At 48.1% G+C, this 22478-nt stretch overlaps 2 protein-coding genes across 16 annotated transcripts in view; one reads left to right on the top strand and one right to left on the bottom strand.

The window, feature by feature from the left end:
* Rps10l6 (ribosomal protein S10-like 6) overlaps positions 1-22478 on the top strand; it is a 489065-nt gene that overhangs the window by 363366 nt on the left and 103221 nt on the right. The gene's annotated exons all lie outside the window — the stretch shown is intronic.
* Fermt2 (FERM domain containing kindlin 2) overlaps positions 11210-22478 on the bottom strand; it is a 95393-nt gene continuing 84124 nt past the window's right edge. For 6 of the 15 annotated variants that reach the window (XM_063274090.1, XM_063274085.1, XM_063274092.1 and 3 more), the window contains 9 exons: positions 21755-21889; positions 20976-21025; positions 19941-20065; positions 17694-17800; positions 17375-17596; positions 15330-15350; positions 14724-14848; positions 14332-14473; positions 11210-12460 (listed from right to left, as the gene is read on the bottom strand). In XM_063274090.1, the coding sequence (XP_063130160.1) occupies positions 12287-12460; positions 14332-14473; positions 14724-14848; positions 15330-15350; positions 17375-17596; positions 17694-17800; positions 19941-20065; positions 20976-21025; positions 21755-21889 (1101 nt within the window). In that variant the 3' untranslated portion in view covers positions 11210-12286. 15 annotated transcript variants of the gene reach the window in all.

Genomic DNA, 22478 nt, shown 5'->3' on the forward strand with positions numbered 1-22478 from the left:
ATTCTAGTATACATAGAGAATTTCAGGATACCCAGGGGTACAAAGTTGGACTCTATTTCAATTTTTTTTTAAATAATAAAAAGTAGGTTCTGAATTCAATACTCGGCACCAGTCCTGTTAGCCTCCGAGGTGGATCCTTTTAAATATGGATCCAACAAAGTTTTGGCCTGGTAGGAAGTTTTGGAAGGTAGAGGCAGGAGAATTAGAAGCTAAAGGTCATTCTTGACTACATGTTTCTCCCAGACTTACAACTGTCCTTCCTAGGAGAAATGGAAACACGTGGAGACATACCTATCGTGGGGGGCGGGGAGGAAGAGTGGAAGGACGAGAGAGGGAGAACAAGCTCGGATCTGAGTTATTACCCTTTTTTTTTTTTCCTTTTCTTTTTTTCGGAGCTGGGGACCGAACCCAGGGCCTTGTGCTTGCTAGGCAAGTGCTCTACCACTGAGCTAAATCCCCAACCCCGAGGTATTACCCTTAATAGTCCAGTTGGAAGCAGTTGTAAATCAGGTGCGTTGCCAGCCCCGCCCACCACAGACTCAAGGCCAGCGGCGATTATTACGGCCCGCTGCCCCCATGAAGGTGAGTGTTGGAGCATCTCTTTAGGCGCTGTTGGCTTTGTAGTGTACTCTCTTACGGCTTTGGGGACTGTTAATTAGTGATTGTGGACCCATGCAGGTGTAATGGGTTCTTAGACAGACCCATGGCCCTTGTGGGCTCAGCCCCACAAGGACTTCCTTAGCAGCCTAGAGAGGTGTGGTGTAGAAAGCAGTGGGTGTTGGGTCGTCACAGGGTAGATACTCTTGGCAATGAGAATGGTGACCTCTACGAGATGACAAGGATGTCCTTGGGTTCTGCTCACGATGAGTTGGTAGTAGTCAGGGCCTCTGGTCGTGTGGCCTGGCATCAATGGGGAGCTAGCCAGCAGTACTGATCTCTGATGGGCAGGTAGGGCAGGCCCAAATGCTGCCAGCGTCGGGGTGCGGGAGCCAGAGTTGCTTCTGTGTGGTACTCAGGTTCTCCTGACGGCACTTCTTAGACAGATCCCTGGATGGGAAATGGCAGCGTGTCAACAGGAGCCGGTGGCCCTCAGTCCCACCTAGGAGCAGGGCCACGACTAAAGCCTGGTAAAGCTCCCTCTTGGAGCTCACCTGGCGGGGGCAGGGTTTTTGCTTGGCTTCCCTCGTCCTTTAGCTACTGAGCCTTCCTAGGATTGAGTAGGAGTTGGGTACGTGCTGGGCAAGGTTGCTTTCTGTGCCATCTAGCTTCGTGTGTCCAAGAGTAGCCACAGATTTGCTCAAGGCCTCCAAGCGCGGCCCCGTGAGCAGGTCATCCCACGGCTTCCTGTCAGTAATAGGTACGCGAACCTGGGAGGATGGGTGTGGACCACGAGGATACCTGCTGTCAATCCTGACACTGGTACGGTGATTCAGGCAGTTGACCACACCCTTATTCTAAAAGGGCAAGGATCTAGGTCTCTTGGTTCTCAAGGAGGGCATCTACCATTTCCTTCCATTTCCTTCCATTTCCTTCCATGTTAAGATACCAGTGCCCTCTATAAGGCAGGGGCTTAGGTCTCAGCCATTCTCCTGGGCCGCGTTTGGCTCCCCAAGCCAGCGCAGTGAAGAGATCTCGGAAGTGGGAGTGCAGGAGAGACGCCCAAACTCAGGTCCTAGCTCAGTTCTCAGTATGGCTCTGGCTACCGCTCCGTCCTGGGGAGGTGGGGTTCACTGGGAGGTGGTGTGAGATTTTTCCCAAGGCCTGGCTGGTGCACAGAGGTCAGGTTACTGACCCGGGTGTGCTGACTGCAAACCGGAAGCACTGAGCAGCTTTCCAGAAACTGAAGCTGCCGGTGGCTGCAGTATGTTTGCTGGACTCTCCCTGCCCCTGCCGCCCTTCCCTGGCTCGGCTCTCTCTAGCTGACTTGCGCTCATCTCCAAATGCAGCCATAAACATTAGTTTGGTTCCTCCTTGTGAATTTGGAGATTGAGTGCTGGCCACTTCTTTTAGCCATCTGTAATCTTTAAAAAAAAAAAAATGTATTCCTAAATGCCTTCCGGAAATCCTTTTGCTTAATTAAGGCATAGCTTTCTGATGGTTGTGATAGAGTCTTGGGGACGCTTTATCAGAGAAGAAATTATGAAAGGGTTTGTAGTGGGCTCCTATTTGGGACTGAAGAAATAAAGTTTCATAGATATGAGAAACAAAGTTATAAAAACAAGGTTTTGAGAAATACCTCTGGTGGTCAGGATGCCTATGACAAACTTGTGACCTTTCTGAGAGATACATCTGACATCATGATGCCCAGTGATATGAAATAAGTTTTGGTGACCAAGATTCTGACTAAGCTAATTAAGACAAAACAAAAAACAACTGTTCTTGGAAAGACCCCCCACCCCTCTCTGTGGTAAATTCCAAGAACAACCACAGATTGTCATCCTGATCCTGCCCCACCGCCCAGTTCACCCACCTCCCCCAAGGGCCGTGCCAACTTAGCCCTTTCCCAGTGATTCTCCAAGGCCAGGTGAAGGGCTGGATGAGGAAAGTGACCAACTGAGCCAAGAACAGCCCCTTGAGCAGGGCAGCCAATACCTGAGCAGATCCTTTGTCCTGTGTACCATCAATGAGAATAGGCCAGCTAACCCTGTTGCTGAAGTCTGCCCTCTGTAAGGAATAAAAGTTGGGTGCTTTTTGGGTTCGGGGTTGCCTCTCCCTGCATGGATGAGCAACCCTCCCACATACGTGGATTAAAAACCTTATACCCTCATGCTACTGCAGCGGTCACTTTGTCAATCTGTGCTGTGTGGGTTGTGCTTCTGAGGTAGGGCCACTATGGGGTCTTACAACAGGACTTTGAAAATAATTTCCTCCACTCTGATGAGAATGCCTTTTGTTTCTTGTTGTTGTTGTTTCTTTTCAAGACAGGGTTTCCCTGTGTAGCCTGGAATTCACTCTATAGACCAGGCTGGCCTCAAGATCTACCTGCCTCAGCCTGTGCCTGGGATTGCAGGTATACAGCGGGCCCCACCATTTCCTAGTGAGAAGGCCTTTTTGCATAAAACACATACCAGGGGAGCCCAGATGCTCCCAGCTTTTGTTGTTGTTTTGTTTTGTTTTGTTTTTTTACGTGTTTGGTTTTTTAATCTGAACTTGCGTTTTCTGTTGGAAGCACCCATCTACGAAGAGTTCCAGTCGGGTCATTATTTAAACGGATACTGAAAGAGCGTAAACCTAAACGGGGGACGTGTCTCTCGCTCCAATCGAGGGATGGGGTGCCCCCAAGAACCACGAGTAGCCATTCTTGATGTAAAAGCACGAGGTACCTTTATTAACGGGATCCCAGGTCGACGGGATCCCGGGTCGACACGTATCTCACACAGGAGACAGAGGAATCGACCCCGAGCTTCCAAACTCGGGGGTTTATATAGGGGCATTCGTGCGGTTACACATGATTGGTCAATTCAAATGGTGCACAGTTACTTTCGGCGCGAAATTACATCAGCAAGGAGTACGTGCTCTCTAGCAGCTCCGCAGGCAGGTAGGGTGGCTATCTCACTCAGGGGGGTGAAGGAAGGGGAGGGGGTGGCTCCGGATGGTCAATGTCCTTGGGGCTGATAGCTGGTCCAGCAGGTCCTATCTCTAACACCCTCTCAGGCACGTCCTAACTTTTTGAAATTTTAATTCTTCAATACAATTTCCTGATTTCAAAAGGACAGCAGGGAGAGGAAGACTAAGATTTTTTTTTGAATTAAGAATAACAGAAAAAATTCCTTAGTTGGCTAACAGAAACAAAACGAAAGGAAACAAAACAAAACAAAACAAAAAAACAGAAGCCCAAAGCAAGTATAAAGCCTAGGTTCACATTCCAGCCTGAATGCTGTTTCCTCTGAGCCCTCTGGCCCCAGCTAGTTCTGGGGATCAAGCCCAGGGCCTTGCACATGCTCGGTGCTTGGTAGATATACCATGCTGTAGGCCCAGCCCTGCTGACCTCGCAAACAAGCCACTACGATGCTTCCTGAGCGCTAGTCCTTTTCTCTGGATCCTGCCCTCTCTCCCCTCCAGAAGTCTGTGCCGAGCGAGCCCCTTCTGCATGCCTGTCTCCGTGAGGCTCTGGGCTTGTGTGGCCTTGTGGTCAACTTTCCCGGCTGAGATACTCTGAGTTGCTAGTAATGCTCTGTGGGGAACACCTCATAGCTGTGGTCAGTGTTGGCCTCCTAAGAAGTCATGAGAACAGATCCTGCCTCTTGACAAGAGTCCTTTCTCCTAGTCTTGGTTCTTGAGAGATGTGTTGTGGTAAATACTGTATAGTTTCCAAATAAAAGGCACAAAACCTTTCAGATTTATTTATTTATTTATTTATTTATTTATTTATTTATTTATTTATTTATTTATTTATTTTGGTTCTTTTTTTCGGAGCTGGGGACCGAACCCAGGGGCTTACGCTTCCTAGGTAAGGGCTCTACCACTGAGCTAAATCCCCAGCCCCAACCTTTCAGATTTATAATAAGCATTAAAGCTAGGCAGAAATCAACCCTCCCTCTATGCTATCTTGTCCCACTTCCCTGTCAGTAACTCTGAGATATCATTTGCGGTGTTCTGCCTGGGCGGTCCTGCTCTGGTAAGTTAGCCCTCACAATTCACATCAGTCCACCTACCCCACAGTGGCTTCTTTCTTTCCTCCTCTCTCCTCCTGGACCCTGCCTGCCTGCCCCAAGCACGAGAACCTTCACTCTGCCCCTTCTTCTGCCCTGCCCTGCCTGTAGGCATCTTTATTAACCAATCAGGGATAACTCATGAGTGGGATGGGCAAGGTTTACACTACAAAAGCTAGCATACCTGAGGATTTGCTCATTTTGGGTCAACCTGGTCTTGAGATACAGTATTTAGCATTTGAATACACGGCAGCCCCAGGCCAACCCACTACAGAGATTCTACAAGGAATATGCTAGAAAGAGCTGACTCTGAAGGCTTATTTACAGCAGTGGTCTTTCTCTCGGCCACTTGAGAAGTTTCCCTAACCGAAAGGACACACAGGCACATCTGCTTTGGGTCTAAGGTCCCCACACCCTCCTACAATGGGAGATTCCCACGCCCCTCTGTCTCCCTGCAGGCTGTGGTCCCTTCCCCTCTGCCCTCCCACAGGATGTGCTCTGGGTGTGATTCCCCTCATCCTCAGTGGAAAGCATCTTAAAAAATGCAAGCTGTCTTTCCCACTGGCCCCCTGAAGCCTTTGTTTGCTCTGGGCTTCTGTATCTCTGTCATATAAAACCTTCCTGGCTGTTTTCTTCGCTGTTCCAACGTCGTCGCCTCCTGAAACCACAGGCATTTAAGCTGACTTGGATTGTATAGCTGATGTTCACATGGACATGATTGATTGGCCCTGTTTCTCTAGGGTGCCTTTTTTTAATGGCTCCGCTCCCAGGAAATCTGGTTTCCCCATCTGCACTTCAAAACCAGCTAAATTTAGCCCTGCCTTAATAATTCGGACAGACCTCATTATTCCCCATCATTTTTTCTTTTCTCAATCCCTCATTGAGGTTTTGAGGGCTATTTCTTGAGATTCTCCCTTTCCTGAGGGATGGGCTGTGGATTTTCTTATTTCCTGGTCTCCACGCCCTCCCTGCATAGCCCCCCCACCCCCACCCCCCGGGGCCCTTGGTGTCCCCTTGGTCACACGGTTTTCCCAGGGCTATGCCTCGTGAGCACTTATCACTTCTCTCCTGGCTGCAGTTAGTCATTAATGGCTGCAGAACTGCCACGGCGTGCAACCTTCTCTTTCTGAGACCTACAGGCTTCACGGCTTCTCCTCCTGAGCACGCACCAAGATTTATAAAAAAAAAAAAAAAATCTCGTTTCTTACCCCACCTATGGCAGCAGTGACATGCATGTCTGAATGCAGAGATCTTTGGGAGCATGGGCTCTCTGGGAACCAAACGAGCTGACCGGTTTCTTTATCGACCTCGTGACCTTCCTCAGAGACTGCACCCAATTAACTAGGTCCCAAACACCAAACAGCTAATTATCTGGTCTCTCCCCATTGAGAAACCAGGCCATGCCCTCCTAAGGCTTTGCTGGGGCTGAGCTTCTTAGCCCAGTTGCTCAAAATATCAAAGAGCGGGGCTTCTAACCACACTTCATAGGTTTAGAAATTATTTTTGTTCAGAGATCAACATGACGTGACCCGGAGCAGTTCTTAGGAAAGGCTGTTGTTTGCCAAAAAAAAAAAAAAAAAAAAAAAAAAAAACTAAACAGAAAGCACTTAAAAAGGTCCCCGTGCCACTACTGCGTCCTAAGCAGTGAAAATGAAAGGAGACATCTGTCCAGTTTCCTTTCTAAACATCTTCGCAGGGAGAATTTGGGGCATGTGAAAGAGGTCAGGCTCCCAGCCTCGGCCCCACTCAACATACAGCAAGCGAGGAGGGAAATCAGTTCTAGCTTCAAGCTCTGAGCAGGAGGCATGTGCCCTTCTCCGTGTGGTGCCCTTCTCCGTGTGGCTGCTGTCCCCCAGTCTGTATAAGAGGCTACAGGAGGGGTCAGGCCCTGCCTGGGATTTCTCACCTATGACTTAGGTGGCTTCAGCAGGTTTGTGCTGGTTTCCACAAATCACAGTTGTATGCTGAGGCAAGCTTTGAGCTTGATTTCCCATCGGAGTTGGCTGCGCTGTCGCTCGTCCTGTTGGGTCTGTGACTCGCATGGGGTCTCCGTACAGCCAGAGTCTGAAGCAGAGCAAGGTCAAGTGGATCTTGAAGAACTGAACCCCTGGCCCTGGGCTCATTAGCTCTTTTCTTAAACCACAGCAGCCAGGTAGCCCACCCATTAGAGACTTCCTTGGCAGCAGCGGCCAGAATTGGGGAACAGGTATCGAGAAGCTGAGACCACTCCCTCCCTCTGGCCTTCAGTGAGTCAGTGCCACTGTTACAGATGGGACATTAGAACCCGAAACGGTCTTTCAGTAGTTTGGAAGCTGTCCAGATAGTGTGGTAGGGCGAAGTACTTGCCATATGAGCCTAACGACCTGACTTAGACCCTGAGATCCATGTAAGGTGGGAGGACCTTCGTCATGTGCTGGCTCCTTCCTCAATAATAATAAAAATTTAAAGGCACAGCCTGCCTGGCACGATGACAAACATTCGCCATTTTTCATGGTTGCAAATCCTCCATGTTTAAAAGCTAGTTGTATTTTCTGCAGGGTGGAACAAATGATTCTTCACTCTACTGTTTCATGTACTTGTTTCCTAGTCATTGTTGCTTTATGTAACGAGCTCTGGTCTTTTATTTTATTTTTAGTTCAGTGCCAGATATTGACCACAGGACTCTGGGTGGGTGCGATGTGGTGCCGGAAGTGGGAGAGCCTCCTGGGTAGCTCAGATTGGTGTTTAACTTCTATCCTGCTCTCTCCCTCACTGGTGCCAGAATTACACACAGGTTTCCCAGCCCCAAGCAGATGGGATTACAGACCTGTGCCACCACAGGGCTCTGTATGTCCTAGGGTGTTCTCTGGTGGGCACGAGGACACATTTAGTGTCTCCACATACACAGTGGAACTGGGAGATCCTAAAATGCACGAGTGGCAACATCTGTTTCTGGGGACGCTACAGTTTATAATTGCACCAATAAATATCCCGCTATCCTAGCAACGCTTGACTCTGTCAGATCGTAACCATTTTAGTAATACCATAGGCAAGAGACTACTTTAAAATTGGTGGCTGGGGATGTGGTTCAGTGGCAGAGCACGTGTCTAACACACAAAGCCCTCTGGGCTGGTTCAGTCCTCCGCACTTCACACGCAAAGCACCCATTTTCTAGAACACTGTGAAGTTGGGCAGGTTTTCGTTTCAGGCTTCCTTTCCTGTCTTGGAAATGAACACCTCAGGGTTTTACCCATTTCCTTTGGCTTGGTCTGTGTGAGCGCAGACACGTGCGCACATCTGTTTATAGTCTGGGTTCTCTTCTTCAGTCAATTAAATGTTACCAATACCATCTCCACACTTTCTGTTGTTTATTGTTTTGAGAAAAGTTTTTTTTTTTTTTTTTTTTTTTTTTTTTTTGGTTCTTTTTTTCGGAGCTGGGGACCGAACCGAGGGCCTTGCGCTTCCTAGGCAAGCGCTCTACCACTGAGCTAAATCCCCAACCCCGGGAAAAGGTTTTGTACTGCAGCCCAAGCTGGCTTCAAACTCAGCATCTTCCGGCCCCTCTGATGCTCTCTTCTTCCAGCTCTGATTTGCCTTCCACTCAGTTATTTCAGAGCGCTCCTCACAATGCTTGCCTCGTGTCGCCTCACGGATCCTAGGCCAGGATTCTTTAATGAGAGCATTTTCCCACCCGAACTTCAGTCCTTGGTCCACCTGGAACTGATTCCAAGGACTGCATAACAAGATGAGGCTGTGATCCAAGCTCCTTGGGGAACTCTTCTTGTGATGATCTCAGACACAAGTAGCTGTCCCACTACACACTTGGTTCTCATCTGACTCTGCTGTGTTTCCATCATCTCTGCCAATATCATGCTTTGTTTGTCGGGTGTTTTTGTTTGTTTAAGGCAGGCTCTGTGTATAGCCTTGGAACTCACTATTGTAGATCAGGCTGGCCTCTGGGTGCTGGGGTTAAAGGCACGCCAAGGTGTGCACCACCACACCAAGCACTTTCTGCATTTGAAACTTTAAAGTCAGGATACAAGTGGGGCGGGTTATTCTGGTATTTTCATACTCATGTTTTCTGCTTTGTTTGCACTCCACTCACCCACTGCCCTATTTGGCAAAGCTGGTCCCCTCTGCTGCTTGTTATGTCTCAGGGGCATTCTGTGTTTTGAGTACCGAGTTTGTAACTGGGCAAAAAGCTGAGAGGCTGTGTAGCTATGAGTAGGATTCGGAGTCCGTGTGCTCACTGGATTTTAGAAACCTGGACATCAGAATTCTGTGTTCACAGAAATGGTTTTCGTATCATGCATCTGCCACATTGATTCAGACATGGCTCTCAAGTTGTTTGGTCCACTGTGCTGTTTGTAATCATAAATTTAATTAACATCGAACCTGGACCAGTTCCCGGAGCAGTATTATGAATGCCTGAGCAGCGAAGCCACAGGAGACTATAATTAGATCTCATGAAATAATGGTCTCAAATTATTTTTAAGTGCTTGTAATTTTTAGTAATACTCAGGCCGAAGCACAAACAACAGAAGGGACACTGACCAGGGGGTGAGTCTACTAAGGGGAAGGGACACTTGACTGACATACATGTGCTTATCCTGGGAAACTTGATTTGGTTTAATTAAATACAGCGGAGGAGGAGGAATCACACAGTGGGAAATCAGGTCAGTAGATAAGCCTCTGGCTTCTGTTTCCTGTCCTGGGTGGCTCTGCAGTCTACTGAGAACCTCGCTGCCCTTCGTCTGATTTCCCATTTCCTGTTAGTTTTTTCTCCCACCTCCCCCATTCTTGAGCTGCCAAACCAAGTCAGTTCAAACTGATAAGAGACTCGGTTAATTTGCTGAACAGCTCCGAGCTCCCAGGAAGAAATGGCTTCCTGAACTGCTGTGTAAAGGGCACCGGCGGTTCCTCTGCAGGATAAGAACTAGGTCCGTTCCTATTATACCAGCCTTCCAGGTCTATACCCGGAGAGAGGATCAACTCATCCTGACCTCTGTCTGCAGTTACCACAGCAAGAGAGGCTCAGGCCATGGCAAATGTTTGAGCACTGTAGGTGGCAGTCGTGCAGGCCTGTGCACTCCAAACAGGCCGCTGTGATATGTGTGGCCTGAAGCAAAGGCACAGTAGAAGGCCCTCGCGCTAGGGATGTTCGAGTGGCTTGGATACGGGTATGGTACAGAGAAGGTGAACAAAGTGTTTCGCTACTGTGTTCACTATTGCTGTGTGGACTTGTGGCCTTGTGGCTAAGGGCCAGGAATCCAAGGGCTGGCCTTGTTCTTCTTCACCACTAATAATTTCAAAAGCTTTTAATAAGGCATAAACCGCAACCAAACAACAGAATCAGACAGTCCGCCCCGTCTTCGCCTTTTGGATGCAAGAGACAAGAACTGTGAGTGTCTTTCAAGGTTACAAGGAAACTAGTTGCTGTGGGGCTGGCATTGCTACTGCAGAAGTTTCTAACGGGCCGCTAGCCTGCTGCTGGAGAATAACAAGACTTGGATGGAGTCTGTTATCATCTTGTTCCCATGCCCTTACGAACCTGAATGGCAAGGAGCAGAAACTCAAACGCAGGTTTCCGGAAGTCCTAGACAGTGTTCTTGCAAAACACCTTTCTTGACGGAGGCTGCTGCCCACGGGTTTCTCTAGGGCTCCCAAGGGCTTGCTTACCATGGACACAGGGACTGAGTCCCCTTCTAGCTCTGCCTCGGTAACCATTAAATCTGTTAGCTCAGAGAATGCAAGGGGCATGCTTGGCTCTGAGGACATGTAGACGTGTTTATGGGAGAACAGTTATAAATCAACACTTCTAAAGGGAGACATGGATTTGGACAGGAGAGGGCGGGGTACGAAGCTAGGAAATACAGCAATGGGATGGAGGGGTAGACCAGTGGTTCTCAACCTGTGGGTCCTGACCCCTGGGGGCCCAAACAACAGTTTCACCTGGGTCACCTAAGACTAAAACAGATATATTTAATTATCCACAACAGTAGCAACATTACAGTTAAGAAGCAGCAATGAAAATAATTTTATGGCTGGAGGTCACAGCAACATGAGGAACTAACTGTATTAAAGGGTGACGACATTCAGAAGGTTGAAAACCACTGGTCTAGAGAATGTGGCTGCCCAGACTCCTAAGGACGAATGGGCCCGGGGAAATGCCCCAGCTCAGAGGACCTGGAGGAGATGGGGGGGGACCGTGAGCTTCTGTTCCACAGGGCATAGGCATGAGATTATCATATTTTTAAAAAACGGGAAAGAGCTCTTATATTCTAGAGTAGGCCCACCATGACACAGGGGGGAGGGAGGACAAAGAGGTGAGCAGAGCCCAGTTTTAAGAGGATGTCTTTGCCTCACAAGCACAGGCACAGGACTGACAGAGGTGATGGCCAGGCCCACGCTGACAGTCTGGAGTCTAACTGAATAACCACAGAGGTCTCTCAATACTGAGGAAGGGTGTCCCCTAGAGAGAGAGCTCTTCATCTGGTACACGGCCTAGCACTGGATGCCCGTTCTAACAACACACAGGGCAGGGAGTATTGAGAGATCAGAAGCACAGAAAGAAAACATTAAATAAAAGGTTTTACTTTTATTTAAAATAAAATGCATTTATACAGTCTTTAATTCATGGATTATTGGAAAATACTGGTAAGTCCACCCCTCCCTGGCGCCCTTCTGGGCTCGTGAGCTAGGAATTGTCTAACTAGCACCAACGCAGATGTAACAGCGCAAAAGACTAGAACACAGCCGGTCCAGGCTGTGGTTAAGGGCATCACGGCAAGTCACGAGCATCATGACGTCATTTGTAATGTAGCAGATACTGAAACTGCATATTAATATTATATATTTTAAAAGCACTTAATTAATGCAAAGATGCTACATTTAAGCCATTTCCTAGTTGTGAATAGTTTTTTAAAAAAAAACTGTACAATTTTATAAAATTTGTGTTTGTACATTAGTTACACAAAATGCATACTTCATAGATCTTTACTTCATATGGTAACACGGGCTGCATACCTTAGGCAGATAGTGAATATGCTGGTGAACACTAAGAGTGATGTAATACAGTTTGGTGTAAAAATAAACACAAACGACGTACAACATGCTTACTTAAGGACAACCCACCCGACCACAGGCTAACAGTGTTTCCTTCAAGGTCAACGGCATCACTGCATGCCAAGCATCTAATGCAGACCCGATTTCTATATTGGGAGAGGGGATTAACTGGGTACCAGAAGCAGGATATTTAAGAGGACATCAAATTAAACATAAACGCATGCATACACATGATAAATACACTTCATATAGGTTATCCGGATGCCCTGGGTGGCCTGGTGGTAGGTGGCTTGTTTCTTAGTTCGGCTACTGTCAATCAGTGACGGCTGGTTCCCGACTGGCCTACTACTTCAGCTTTCCGTGTGTGGCCCTAAAGACTGCCGGGTATTCCACCGTCCACACACGGCATCAAGGGAGGCAGCAGATTAAGCACTGTGCTTGTTAGTGCACATGTAACCCTCAGGTAAGGCAAAAGGTGTCAGGATAAAACGATAACTTCAAGCTTCCTTTATTAAGCAGCACATAGGAAACAACAGCTTTAAAGTTAAATATTGTTATGGCCGTGGAGTTTCGTTGCATAGCCTTCCTACTCACACCCAACCACTGGTGAGTTTGTAGAACATCTCCTCATCTAAACTCTCATTTTGGTCTTTTGCACGCGTTGAGAGAAATATGTAGCCACCAATGAATTCATGGACCACCTTGCAGTCTACTTCGGTACAGATGAAGGACAACCGGACCTCGTCTGCAAACTCTACAGTGACCTGGAGCAAAGACAAAGAACTGTCAGTTGTGCAGGAAGCTCAGGGCTTTAAATTACGATACTCCACCCCCGTTCCCCGGGAGCATCCATTATGTCCGTAGATCTGCACAGTAAGAAAAGTGCAATATCCTCCCATTCCTTTAGTTTGCAAGCTCTCAAGGGGTTTAAGTCATTAAGGTCCCCAGTGGTCTCTGGTGATGAAATTAATGAGAATGTTCCTCTTCAGGTCCTGGGAGAAAACCTACTTCCTGTGTTTTATTTAACATTTGCTTCAATATTTAACCTTTAGTTATCAAGCTTCAGTACTTCAGGAAGACGTGTTTTTCTGACAGTAGCTGATACAGTGTATCCAATACATGCCAAGCGAACAGCCCACCAGTGAGACTGTTTTGTATGATGACAATGTAACGAAGAGAAGGGCACCAGGCTACACAGTGGGACGGGCAGCAGGCTTTACAGACCCTGCGAGCCAGTCTTCACGTGTGTGGGCACCGACAATAACCAGGCCCCAGGCTCCTAAGCGGAGTGTCCTCACTTGTAAAGTACAGATCTGCCTACTTTAGAAGGCTGTGATGAGGCTTAGAGGCGAGTGCCGTGCCTGGCCCAAGGCATGGGACATAACCTGACTGCTGCTAGGAGAAGGGACTGATTTAGCGGTTACATTAATTAACAATGGTAAGAGTCCAAGTGAGAAATGAGGAACCAACCACATGGTCCACACTTTCTTTTTTTTTTTTTTTTCGGAGCTGGGGACCGATGGTCCACACTTTCAAGGTTATCTTTTACTCTTCATTTTCAGACAGTCTTCTGTAGCCCAGGCTGGTCTCTAACTCCTCGAATTTCTACCCCTCCCGAGTGTTAGGTCATGGGTGTGCTACACCAGCCAGGGCTTCAGGAATGCTAGACACACAGTCTACAGGAGTCCCTAGGCTCCTTTTTTAATTTTCTGAGTACAGGTGTTGTGTTTGCACGTACGTCTGTGAGGCCTGATGACAGCATCAGAGACCCAGGAACTAGAGTTGCAGGGGGGGCTGTGAGCCTCCATGCGGCGCTAACAACTGAGCCTTGGTCCTCTGGAAGAGCGACAGCAGCTCTTAGCTTCTGAGCCATCTCTGCTGGGATGGGCTGGGGTGATGAAGCTTGGCTATGCAATGGTGGCCTTTAAAGCTTGTTTAAGGTTCTAGCGTGGGAACACAGCTGCTTGGCCAGCCTTGGCAGAGGGAAGGTGGTCTGTTCCCACCAAGTATGAGAGGAGAAGGGGACGCTAAAATTCACTTGCCAGATAACCCAAACGAGCCTTAGCAGTTAACGGGGGTGTCAAATACCACAAGCAAATCACCCACATAACCCAATCTTCAAAATTTTCGAGGCTCTCCCCTGTCTTAAGTCCTGGGGATGAAATCCAGACCCTGGACTGTACCCTCAGGGGTGTACTGGGTGGGGGACTGCCTGAGGGATGCTAGGGCTAGCTCACCATTGTGGGTGACTGACTGCCTGAGGGATGCTAGGGCTAGCTCACCATTGTGGGGGACTGCCTGAGGGGATGCTAGGGCTAGCTCACCATTGTGGGGGACTGCCTGAGGGATGCTAGGGCTAGCTCACCATTGTGGGGGACTGCCTGCCTGAGGGATGCTAGGGCTAGCTCACCATTGTGGGGGACTGCCTGCCTGAGGGATGCTAGGGCTAGCTCACCATTGTGGGGGACTGACTGCCTGAGGGATGCTAGGGCTAGCTCACCATTGTGGGGGACTGACTGCCTGAGGGATGCTAGGGCTAGCTCACCATTGTGGGGGACTGACTGCCTGAGGGATGCTAGGGCTAGCTCACCATTGTGGGGGACTGACTGCCTGAGGGATGCTAGGGCTAGCTCACCATTTTGATCTCCCAGTTGACATTCCACTGCTTCATATTGCTGAACCGCCATGTTTTGATGGCGTCTCCCGTGCTGGCGTCCATCCGAATCAATCTATTGTACGCAATTCCAATCAGTTCTTCTCTCTTGCCGCCTTGAAATCTGTAATATTGAAGAAAAACTACTTAGCATGGGGGAAGGGATTTTTCTCTAACCCTAAAACCAAAGAACTATTTATTCTAAAAGAGAGAGTCAATCATTGTGAGCTGTTACTGAGAAAGGTGAAGCCTAGAGGATACCATTAGGTTTTGGTGTAGACGAGGTCAGCCTGTCTAAGCAGCCCTGCCTTCCCGGTAAAGATGGAAGTCAGCGGGGCGGGCAAACTGAGCGGAGAGCTCGGCGGCGCACTGACCTGGCGATGAAGTGTGTGATGCCGAACTCGGGCAGAGACTGCCACGCCTGAATGAATCTCATCTTGGCTTCGATCAGACTCATCTGCGCTACGTTCTGGTGGGCCTCCAAGATCCGTGCTGTTATCTAAACACGATTTCAAATGTTTTATTAAATAATTAGACATCATCTTTTATAAAAGAGATAAAAAATGTGCAACCATAAAACTATATTGAATTGGAATTAAAAATTATCGAATGCTTCATTTGGGAATCCCAACAAAGTACCAAGGATAGTGAGAGGTTCTGTGTACCACACGAGAAGCGTTACTGGGATTCTAGTGTAGCCGCTCAGTGTGGATGGAGAGGTTCCGGGTGAGGATGAGACTCTGGGGGCAACGACAAAGTAACACATCCAGGTGGCCACAGAGCCCCGCTGGCCTTCTACAGAGCCACAGCGCAGTAATGCTCCAGGGCGGACCGGACACCGGGAAACAGGGTCACCCATGTTCCCATGGCCATGATATAATTTCCCTAATGTTTGCTTTAGGGTGGTGGAGGCACAGGTGGCTATGGTTACGGTTTTACGGTGTCTGACTTCTTTCTCTTTGCAAACATGGAGAACTTACCAACTCTCTCACATAGCCTGGCTGTAGATGGCAATGCGGGGGAAGAAAGAGGAGGCAGAAAAGAAAAAAAAAAAAGAGGCGATCAGGAAATGGCAATGAAGCAAAGAAAAGGCTGTGGACCTGCAAACCCAAAATTCCAGCAGAAAACCATGCAGGAAGGAAGGCGGCCACTCGGGTGGAAAGGAAACACAAGGAGGAATGAGAGCGGAGATGGGCAGGCGGCCATCGCTGTCTATGTGACACCCACAGAGGTGCCACATGGTGGCAAGTGCCACTCAGATGAAGGATGGAAGCTCACGGAAGAAAACGCAAAGGGGCAAACGCCTTGTTCTCCCCTCACGTGTCGGTTCTTACAGTGAGCTAAAGCTAACTGTTTAGTAGCAAAGAGAGATCAGTAATCACAGCCACTGCAGCCTCTTCAGATTTAGTCAGGTGAGGGATGCATAAGCTTTCTTCAGAAGAGAGCGGAGGGCGGCGTATGAGCCCCCTGACCACACTGGCCCTTTATTTGCACAAAAAGGCAGCAGGCCCTTCAATTACCATCTGCTTTTTGCATCCTTTTTCCTGGAAGGAGAAACAAAAGGTTGCCATACAGGGCTCTGGAAGCTATGGCTGCACAAGTCTTCAGTTTGGGACTGCAGGGCAATTCTTTTATTTATGTTAAAAACTCACTCTTACTCAAAATAATCCTGGGAAGTTTAGCTAGTATTTGCAGATTAAGTGTGACGCTATGCTGACTGTCCTGTTTCCTGGCAAAGGTCACCTGCATCGAACCTCACATCTATGAATCTTGTGTTATTGGGGTAGCAATGTGAAGGCCCAACATTCAGGGAACAAGCCTCAGAGGCTCCTTAGAGAAGGAAGGGCTTCGGAGGATTGCGGGGGTCCTTAACCAAGGGCCGCACACTGCTCTTGTCACCAAACAGAGGATTCTAGGTCACATTTTTGCTCATCTACAACTCAAAAACAGAAAACTATCATCCTGGACGCCTGACACCTAGGGAAGTAATCAAATCGCCAAGGTCTGAGACCATCAGAAGGCAGATGGGTTCACTTTTAGAAACTTGTCTCTCTGAACACAGTTCTTCAGGGAGAAGGGATCAGTGCCTCCTTCCTTCCTAACTCATCCGCATTCCACCAGATTCCCCAGGGCAGCACTTCCAACAACCCTTAGCACACACTCCCACAGCTGATGACTAGGGGGGGGGGGGATAAACAATGTCCCCTCTCTGACTCGGCCTCTGAACCACGCATCAGACCATTCCTAATTAAAGTTCTGAACATTTCTTCAGAAAGTGAAACTGTTTCAGACTCGTTTAATAGACTTATGTTTAAAATTAAGGAAGGAAATGTTCTGTTTGAACCTTAATGTTTTAAAATTATTTCTGAAAGATAAAACTAAACTCGGTAAAATGATTTATTTATTTTAGAAGCCTCCTCTGCTCCCCCACCTAATCTGAATCTTTCCTTTTATGGAGTGCTGTTCAGTGAAGGGAATCCTGGGGGCTCACAAGTCAAATTCCCCTGGAAAGGACCTTTTCATGATGCATCAAAGAGCCATGTTCCTGAGTAGCAAACCTTTTATGGTATTCATTTCCAGGACAGGAATTCTAAAGAGAGTGGACAGAGGCAGCGAATTTTAAGTTAAAATTGATCCAACTTTGTAACCCTGTGTAAGATTCCATTAGGTTTTACTTCTGTTTAGACAGTGGTGTGGGAGAAACTCTCTACCACATAACAGTTTATTTCTAAAGCTGGAAAAATCTTCCTCAGCAAAACCAAGAACTAGATCCTTTGGGGAAGAACTGAACGTGCTTTTCTGTCCCGTTTCACAGGGGACAAAACAGTTTCCTTGGGCTGAGCAGAACGAACTGGCTCTCACTATTAACTTTACTGATGATCTTTACAACCAGTCTAAGCTGGCCTACACCTCCCCCGTCCTGTATCACGTTCTAGCACAGCTGGTATCTTCTGGTTAACTGGAGAAACAGTACTGAAAGGACAGCAGGAAATGGTAAGACCAGCTGACTGAGCGGAGTGGGTACCTGTTTGTTCTTGTACTTTTTTAGGTATCTCGGGGACACCAGGCACTCGGGATTGATGTCAGTTGTGATCTGGTCAGGGATAAGCTGAGGATCTGGGTTCAGATGTTGCATCTTCAGGAAGGAGAGGATGTTCTGAACTTCTAGGTTGTAAGAGCTGTCTGCCATGGTCTTGCCTTTGGAAGCCAGTCTGCAGGCCGCCATCCAGTGCGCATACTGCTTCTCCTGGGCAGAGACAGAGAGGAAGCCACAGTGCTCAGCAGCCAAGTTCAGAACGCAGGGCCGGCGGGCAAGGTTGTTTATGTTTAATTGGACAACTTACATTATCACAGCGAAGCCAGATCTCGTTCATGCCCTCTGCAACCGGAATTAGGAGTTTGATGTTAAATTTCTGGCCCGAAATGTTTACATCCGGAGTAACTTCGCATCCTGGAATAAGAAATTTAATTACAGAAATGCATATTGGAACTCCTCACTTTGTGAGGTCTCACTATGCTGACCTGTGCCCATTTTTAGGAACATCCCTATCTGGGGGAAGGTGACCATAGAGCAAGTGGCCATAGAGCAAGGATTCAGAAACGTAGACCCTTCTGAGCCGTGAGAACCCAAATGACTCGGCTCTACCTCCAAGGAAATGTTTACATCATTACCAGAAGGGAGCCATAGGTACAGAGTCGCCTTATAAGGCCTTTTGTACAACTTTCCAAACAAGGGAGGAGTTACGTGGTGAGGCTAAAACACGTGTAAAGATTCACAAACCTACTTACTCTAGGTGACTTAGAGTTAATAATTCTGTAAGAACTTAACCAAGGTGTCTTTTCTCCTCATCTTAGAGCTGACCGCACTGACCGGTTACATAGAGCACGCATGTGGCCATCACGTTAGTACCTGTAGCACAGGTTTCCCTGATCCATTCTCCACATTCAAACTATTCTCTCCCTGAACCCTCTTTCTAGGTTCCAATCTCCCGAATCTACCCAACTGCACCCGCTCTGGAGTTTCTGCCAGCGCCCGTCCTCGCTCCATGGGCCTCCAGGGCCTAGAGTGCACTGCCAGTCCACGCTTTACGTGTGAACTCTCCTAGGAGCCCTCTCTGCATCTTGAGTGGGACCCCATTTACCCCAAGACCTTCACTCCCTCGTGGAACAATAACAAGTAAGGACTCTCACCACCACCCCGCCCCCGACCTTTTCTAAGTCATCACTTCAGAAACTGGCTGATTTCCAGAGTACTGGGAACTGAACTCAGGGTCTCACACATCCAGACACACTTCTGAGTGCCACCCAGTCCCCAGACGGAGGGGTAAGTCCCCTTCTACTTGAGCCGGTGCATCCATCAGGAGAATGAAGGGAAGACAGGACAGAGGCCATCAGCATGGCAACGGAAGCTGCAGCTCCATTCATAGGCCAGAACGAACTGACTGAGCTAGGGGCTGGGGGAGGCTCGGCAGGAGCTCAGCTGCAACAGCCTCTTATTTGGATCTGAAACCCTCCTTCTAGACCCTTCAGAGACCTGTACACACAGACACACAGACACATAGACACACACACACACACACACACACACACACACACTTAAAAATGAGATAAAGCTTTAAAACATACTAAGTAAGGGGTTGGGGATTTAGCTCAGTGGTAGAGCGCTTACCTAGGAAGCGCAAGGCCCTGGGTTCGGTCCCCAGCTCCAAAAAAAAGAACCCCCCCCCCCAAAAAAAAAAAACTAAGTAAAAAAGCAGAGCTAACAGCAGAGCTGGTACCAATGTGTGGCTCAGGCTGCAGGGTCTGTAAGGAGGGACGCATCTTAAATTCCAGCTCCTCAGGCAGCTTTGACAAGGGAAAGGGAGACTCAAGCTGGCAGCTAGGAGCCTAACAGGGACATTCTGTGCTTGCCTTCGGGAGCACAAAAGGTAAGGATAAGAAAAGCGGATGGGTGGGTGGTGGTGGTAAACACCTTTAATCCTAGCACTAGGGAGGCAGGGGTGGGGCAGGGGCAGGGGCAGGGGCAGGGGCAGGGGCAGGGGCAGGGGCAGGGGCAGGGGCAGGGGCAGGGGCAGGTTTATCTCTGAGTTTGAGGCCAGCCTGCTCCAAAGATCGAGCTCCAGGACAACTAGGGCCACACACAAAGAAATCCTGTCTTGAAAAACAAAACAAACAAAAAACCCAACAGAACAGAGCCAAAACAACCACCACCACCACCACCACCACCCCAAAAAAACACCTGGATGAGGAATAGGGAGACTGTGACCAGGGAAAGAGAGGCTAAGCAGCCTATGATCAGAGGCAAAGAGTAAGCAGGACGCCAATGAGCAAGGAGAGATGAGAAATGCAGAAGTGATAGCCACAAGGCTGGAAATGAGGGAATCCTAACATTCTTAATGCTCAAGATCAAAAAAGTGACATCATAATTGAATACTTCAGCTCGGGTCTGTCCACAGAACAAAACAAAACATCCGCATGCAACTCAATACCAAACTGGAGAAACCCCAAAGGTATAAAGGAGCCGGGCAGGCACTGGCAAGCGAGATGGACTGCGTATCAGGCTGTCACAGGTTCGCTGGTAACGCCCTTACCTCTGAGGTTCATCTGGTGAGCAGGTGTGCCACTGGCCTCTTCTCGGCTCTTATAGCAGGAGATGGACGTGTCTTTGAAGGTGCACCAGTACTGCTTGTACCCCTTTAAAGTCAGCTTTTTAGGCCTGTAAGTCAAACAGACTTGAGACATGACCACCCTGAAGTAACTCTGTAGGGTATGCTTTAGTAGTTAACTTCTCACGTGTTGAAAAACACAAGGCTAGTTTTATACAGGGCAACACAGGCTGAAATCATCTCCCTTTGGCTGTTCTTTTCCTGGTACAGGTCGCTGGTGTGCTCGCCCCTAGTCAGTGAGAGGGTGGAGAGCCCACAGCCCCCCACTTCTCACTTAAAGCTCGGAAAGGTCCGTGTGCACCAACAGTCTGCAGAGAGAGGCAGCATTACTGCATCCTCCGTCTGCAGCATGACTGCAGGGAAGGAAGAGTCCAGCCCCGACACAAGCACGCCACCCCAGTGCCACACACAGAAGACGACACAGCGAGGAAAGGACGAGAGGAGAGACGGTGTCATTTGGAAATCTTGATGCTGTGTTACATACTGCGAGCTGTGACATCACACTGCGACAGTTACACAGCACAGGACAGTGGACAGTGGGTGCTACATGCATCTGTGTCTCCTGTTCACCTTACTACTCGGCTCTCCATTTTGAGGATTAAAGGTAGATTGCTTAAGTCTAGAAAGATTTACTGGGACTTCATAGGAAAGGGTTCAGGAGCACAAGCTAATGGAGTCTGGAGCTCAGAGCAAAGAGCTACCACTGACAGTCGCAGGGCACCGTGTGAGCCCACTGGGGGCAGCCTCTATGACCAACCGTATGACACAATCAACCTTGATGTTCTGAGGACCAAATAGCACAAAGATTGCTGTGGCTTTAGTTTAATGACCATGATTACCTTAATTTTAAGTGCTTAACTGGTAAATCTTACAGATTTACTTTACTGGACAAACCTACTGCAAACTCAGACCGTGAACAGCTCTTACGCATGTTTGAAATCCTCCCACCTTTGCACTTACTTGAAAACTTTAATATAGTCAGCAAGCTCTGGGATTGAAGTAATGTCACCCTAGAAAGAATTCAAATAATATTTCCTTTAATCAGAAAAAAAAATCTACTTTGGTATCCGATATAAAAAAAATCCTGCTTATTTAAGATTCAAAATACATATATTAAAGACTTAAATGATAGGATTGTATTACATGGTCTTGTTACAAAGGCATCTTGGAATAGTGTTGAAGAAAGGTAAAAACATGAACAAAATGACAGTCTGTATAACTCCAAGAATATGTTGCTACTTCTAAATATGGGGAAACTGTAGCAACATATGGAAATATTATAAATCATAATGACACTGAGAAAATATTTCTTCAGCAGTAACTCACTCATTAGCTTTAAAAATAAGCAGTGTTTAACCACTACTGGGAGACTCGTATCTCCGAGGAGACTCTCCCCTGAATCTTCCATGACTTGATTACTCTTTCCCCTGGAGAAATGCCTTCCCACCACTTGCACAACAAGTGTTTGTGTTGGAAGGCCTCCCCACTGGTAACAAACACTGTTTCCTCATAAAAGGTTTCCTGGGGTGAAAAAATGAGGCCCTGGGGTCACTCTTCCCAACACTCACACTCTCACACACACACTCTCTCTCCCTCTCTCTGAAACTTCCTGAAAATCTATGGCTGACTTGTGTAAAGAAACCACCTTCCTTCCAGGTGCCTTATCTGGCGATGGAAACCCACACCAAGGTTAAGGCTCCACTGAGATCAACCATTAGCTGCAGATCCATCCACCCTACCAGGATTGTTGATGTTTTCCCGCCTTCCAAAGTGATCTCCAGGTCAGAAAGGGCGGCGTCAACTTCATCGACTTCTTTGTCACTGTTGTTTAAATGATTTTCTGATGTCATGATTGACAGCTTATTGATATGATACTGAAACCACAATAACACGTTGTTGAAATGACCGTTTAACTGCAGGACTTTAAGATGAAATTACTGCTTGACTCTATATTGGATTTGTTTTGTCATCCGATTGGCAAAGACAAGGCGTCGGGCCGAGGGGCTGGAAAGAGGAGAGCACGGGGGCCAAAAGCACTCGCAGCGAACCCCGGTTTGAGTTCCAGCACGCGCACAGCTCACAACCACCTATGTAGGTCCAGCGGAACCAGCACCCACCCTCTTCTGGTCTCCAAGACACTGCATGCACATGTGCACAGACACAATGCAGACAAGACGACACCTATACACATCAATGTAGGCCAAGTGTCTGGGGACTGGAAGGATAAAAAGCATGGGCCATGGCACTGGGGATCACTGTGACACCCTATTCAGAAAGACCTACTCAGATGAGCACAGACATACACACACATGAACCCAGTCTCTGCTTCCCTCGGTGAGGAGGGATGTTACGGGTCTGCTACGACACTACACGGGCATTTCTATTGTCTGATGTTGGGTGGGTGGTGTCCACCGACAGGGCCCTGTACAGATTCATAGCCCAAGAGGGTTCAGGCCATGCACG

The sequence above is a fragment of the Rattus norvegicus genome, chromosome 15 (genome assembly GCF_036323735.1).
Source record: "Rattus norvegicus strain BN/NHsdMcwi chromosome 15, GRCr8, whole genome shotgun sequence".
Taxonomy (NCBI): domain Eukaryota; kingdom Metazoa; phylum Chordata; class Mammalia; order Rodentia; family Muridae; genus Rattus; species Rattus norvegicus.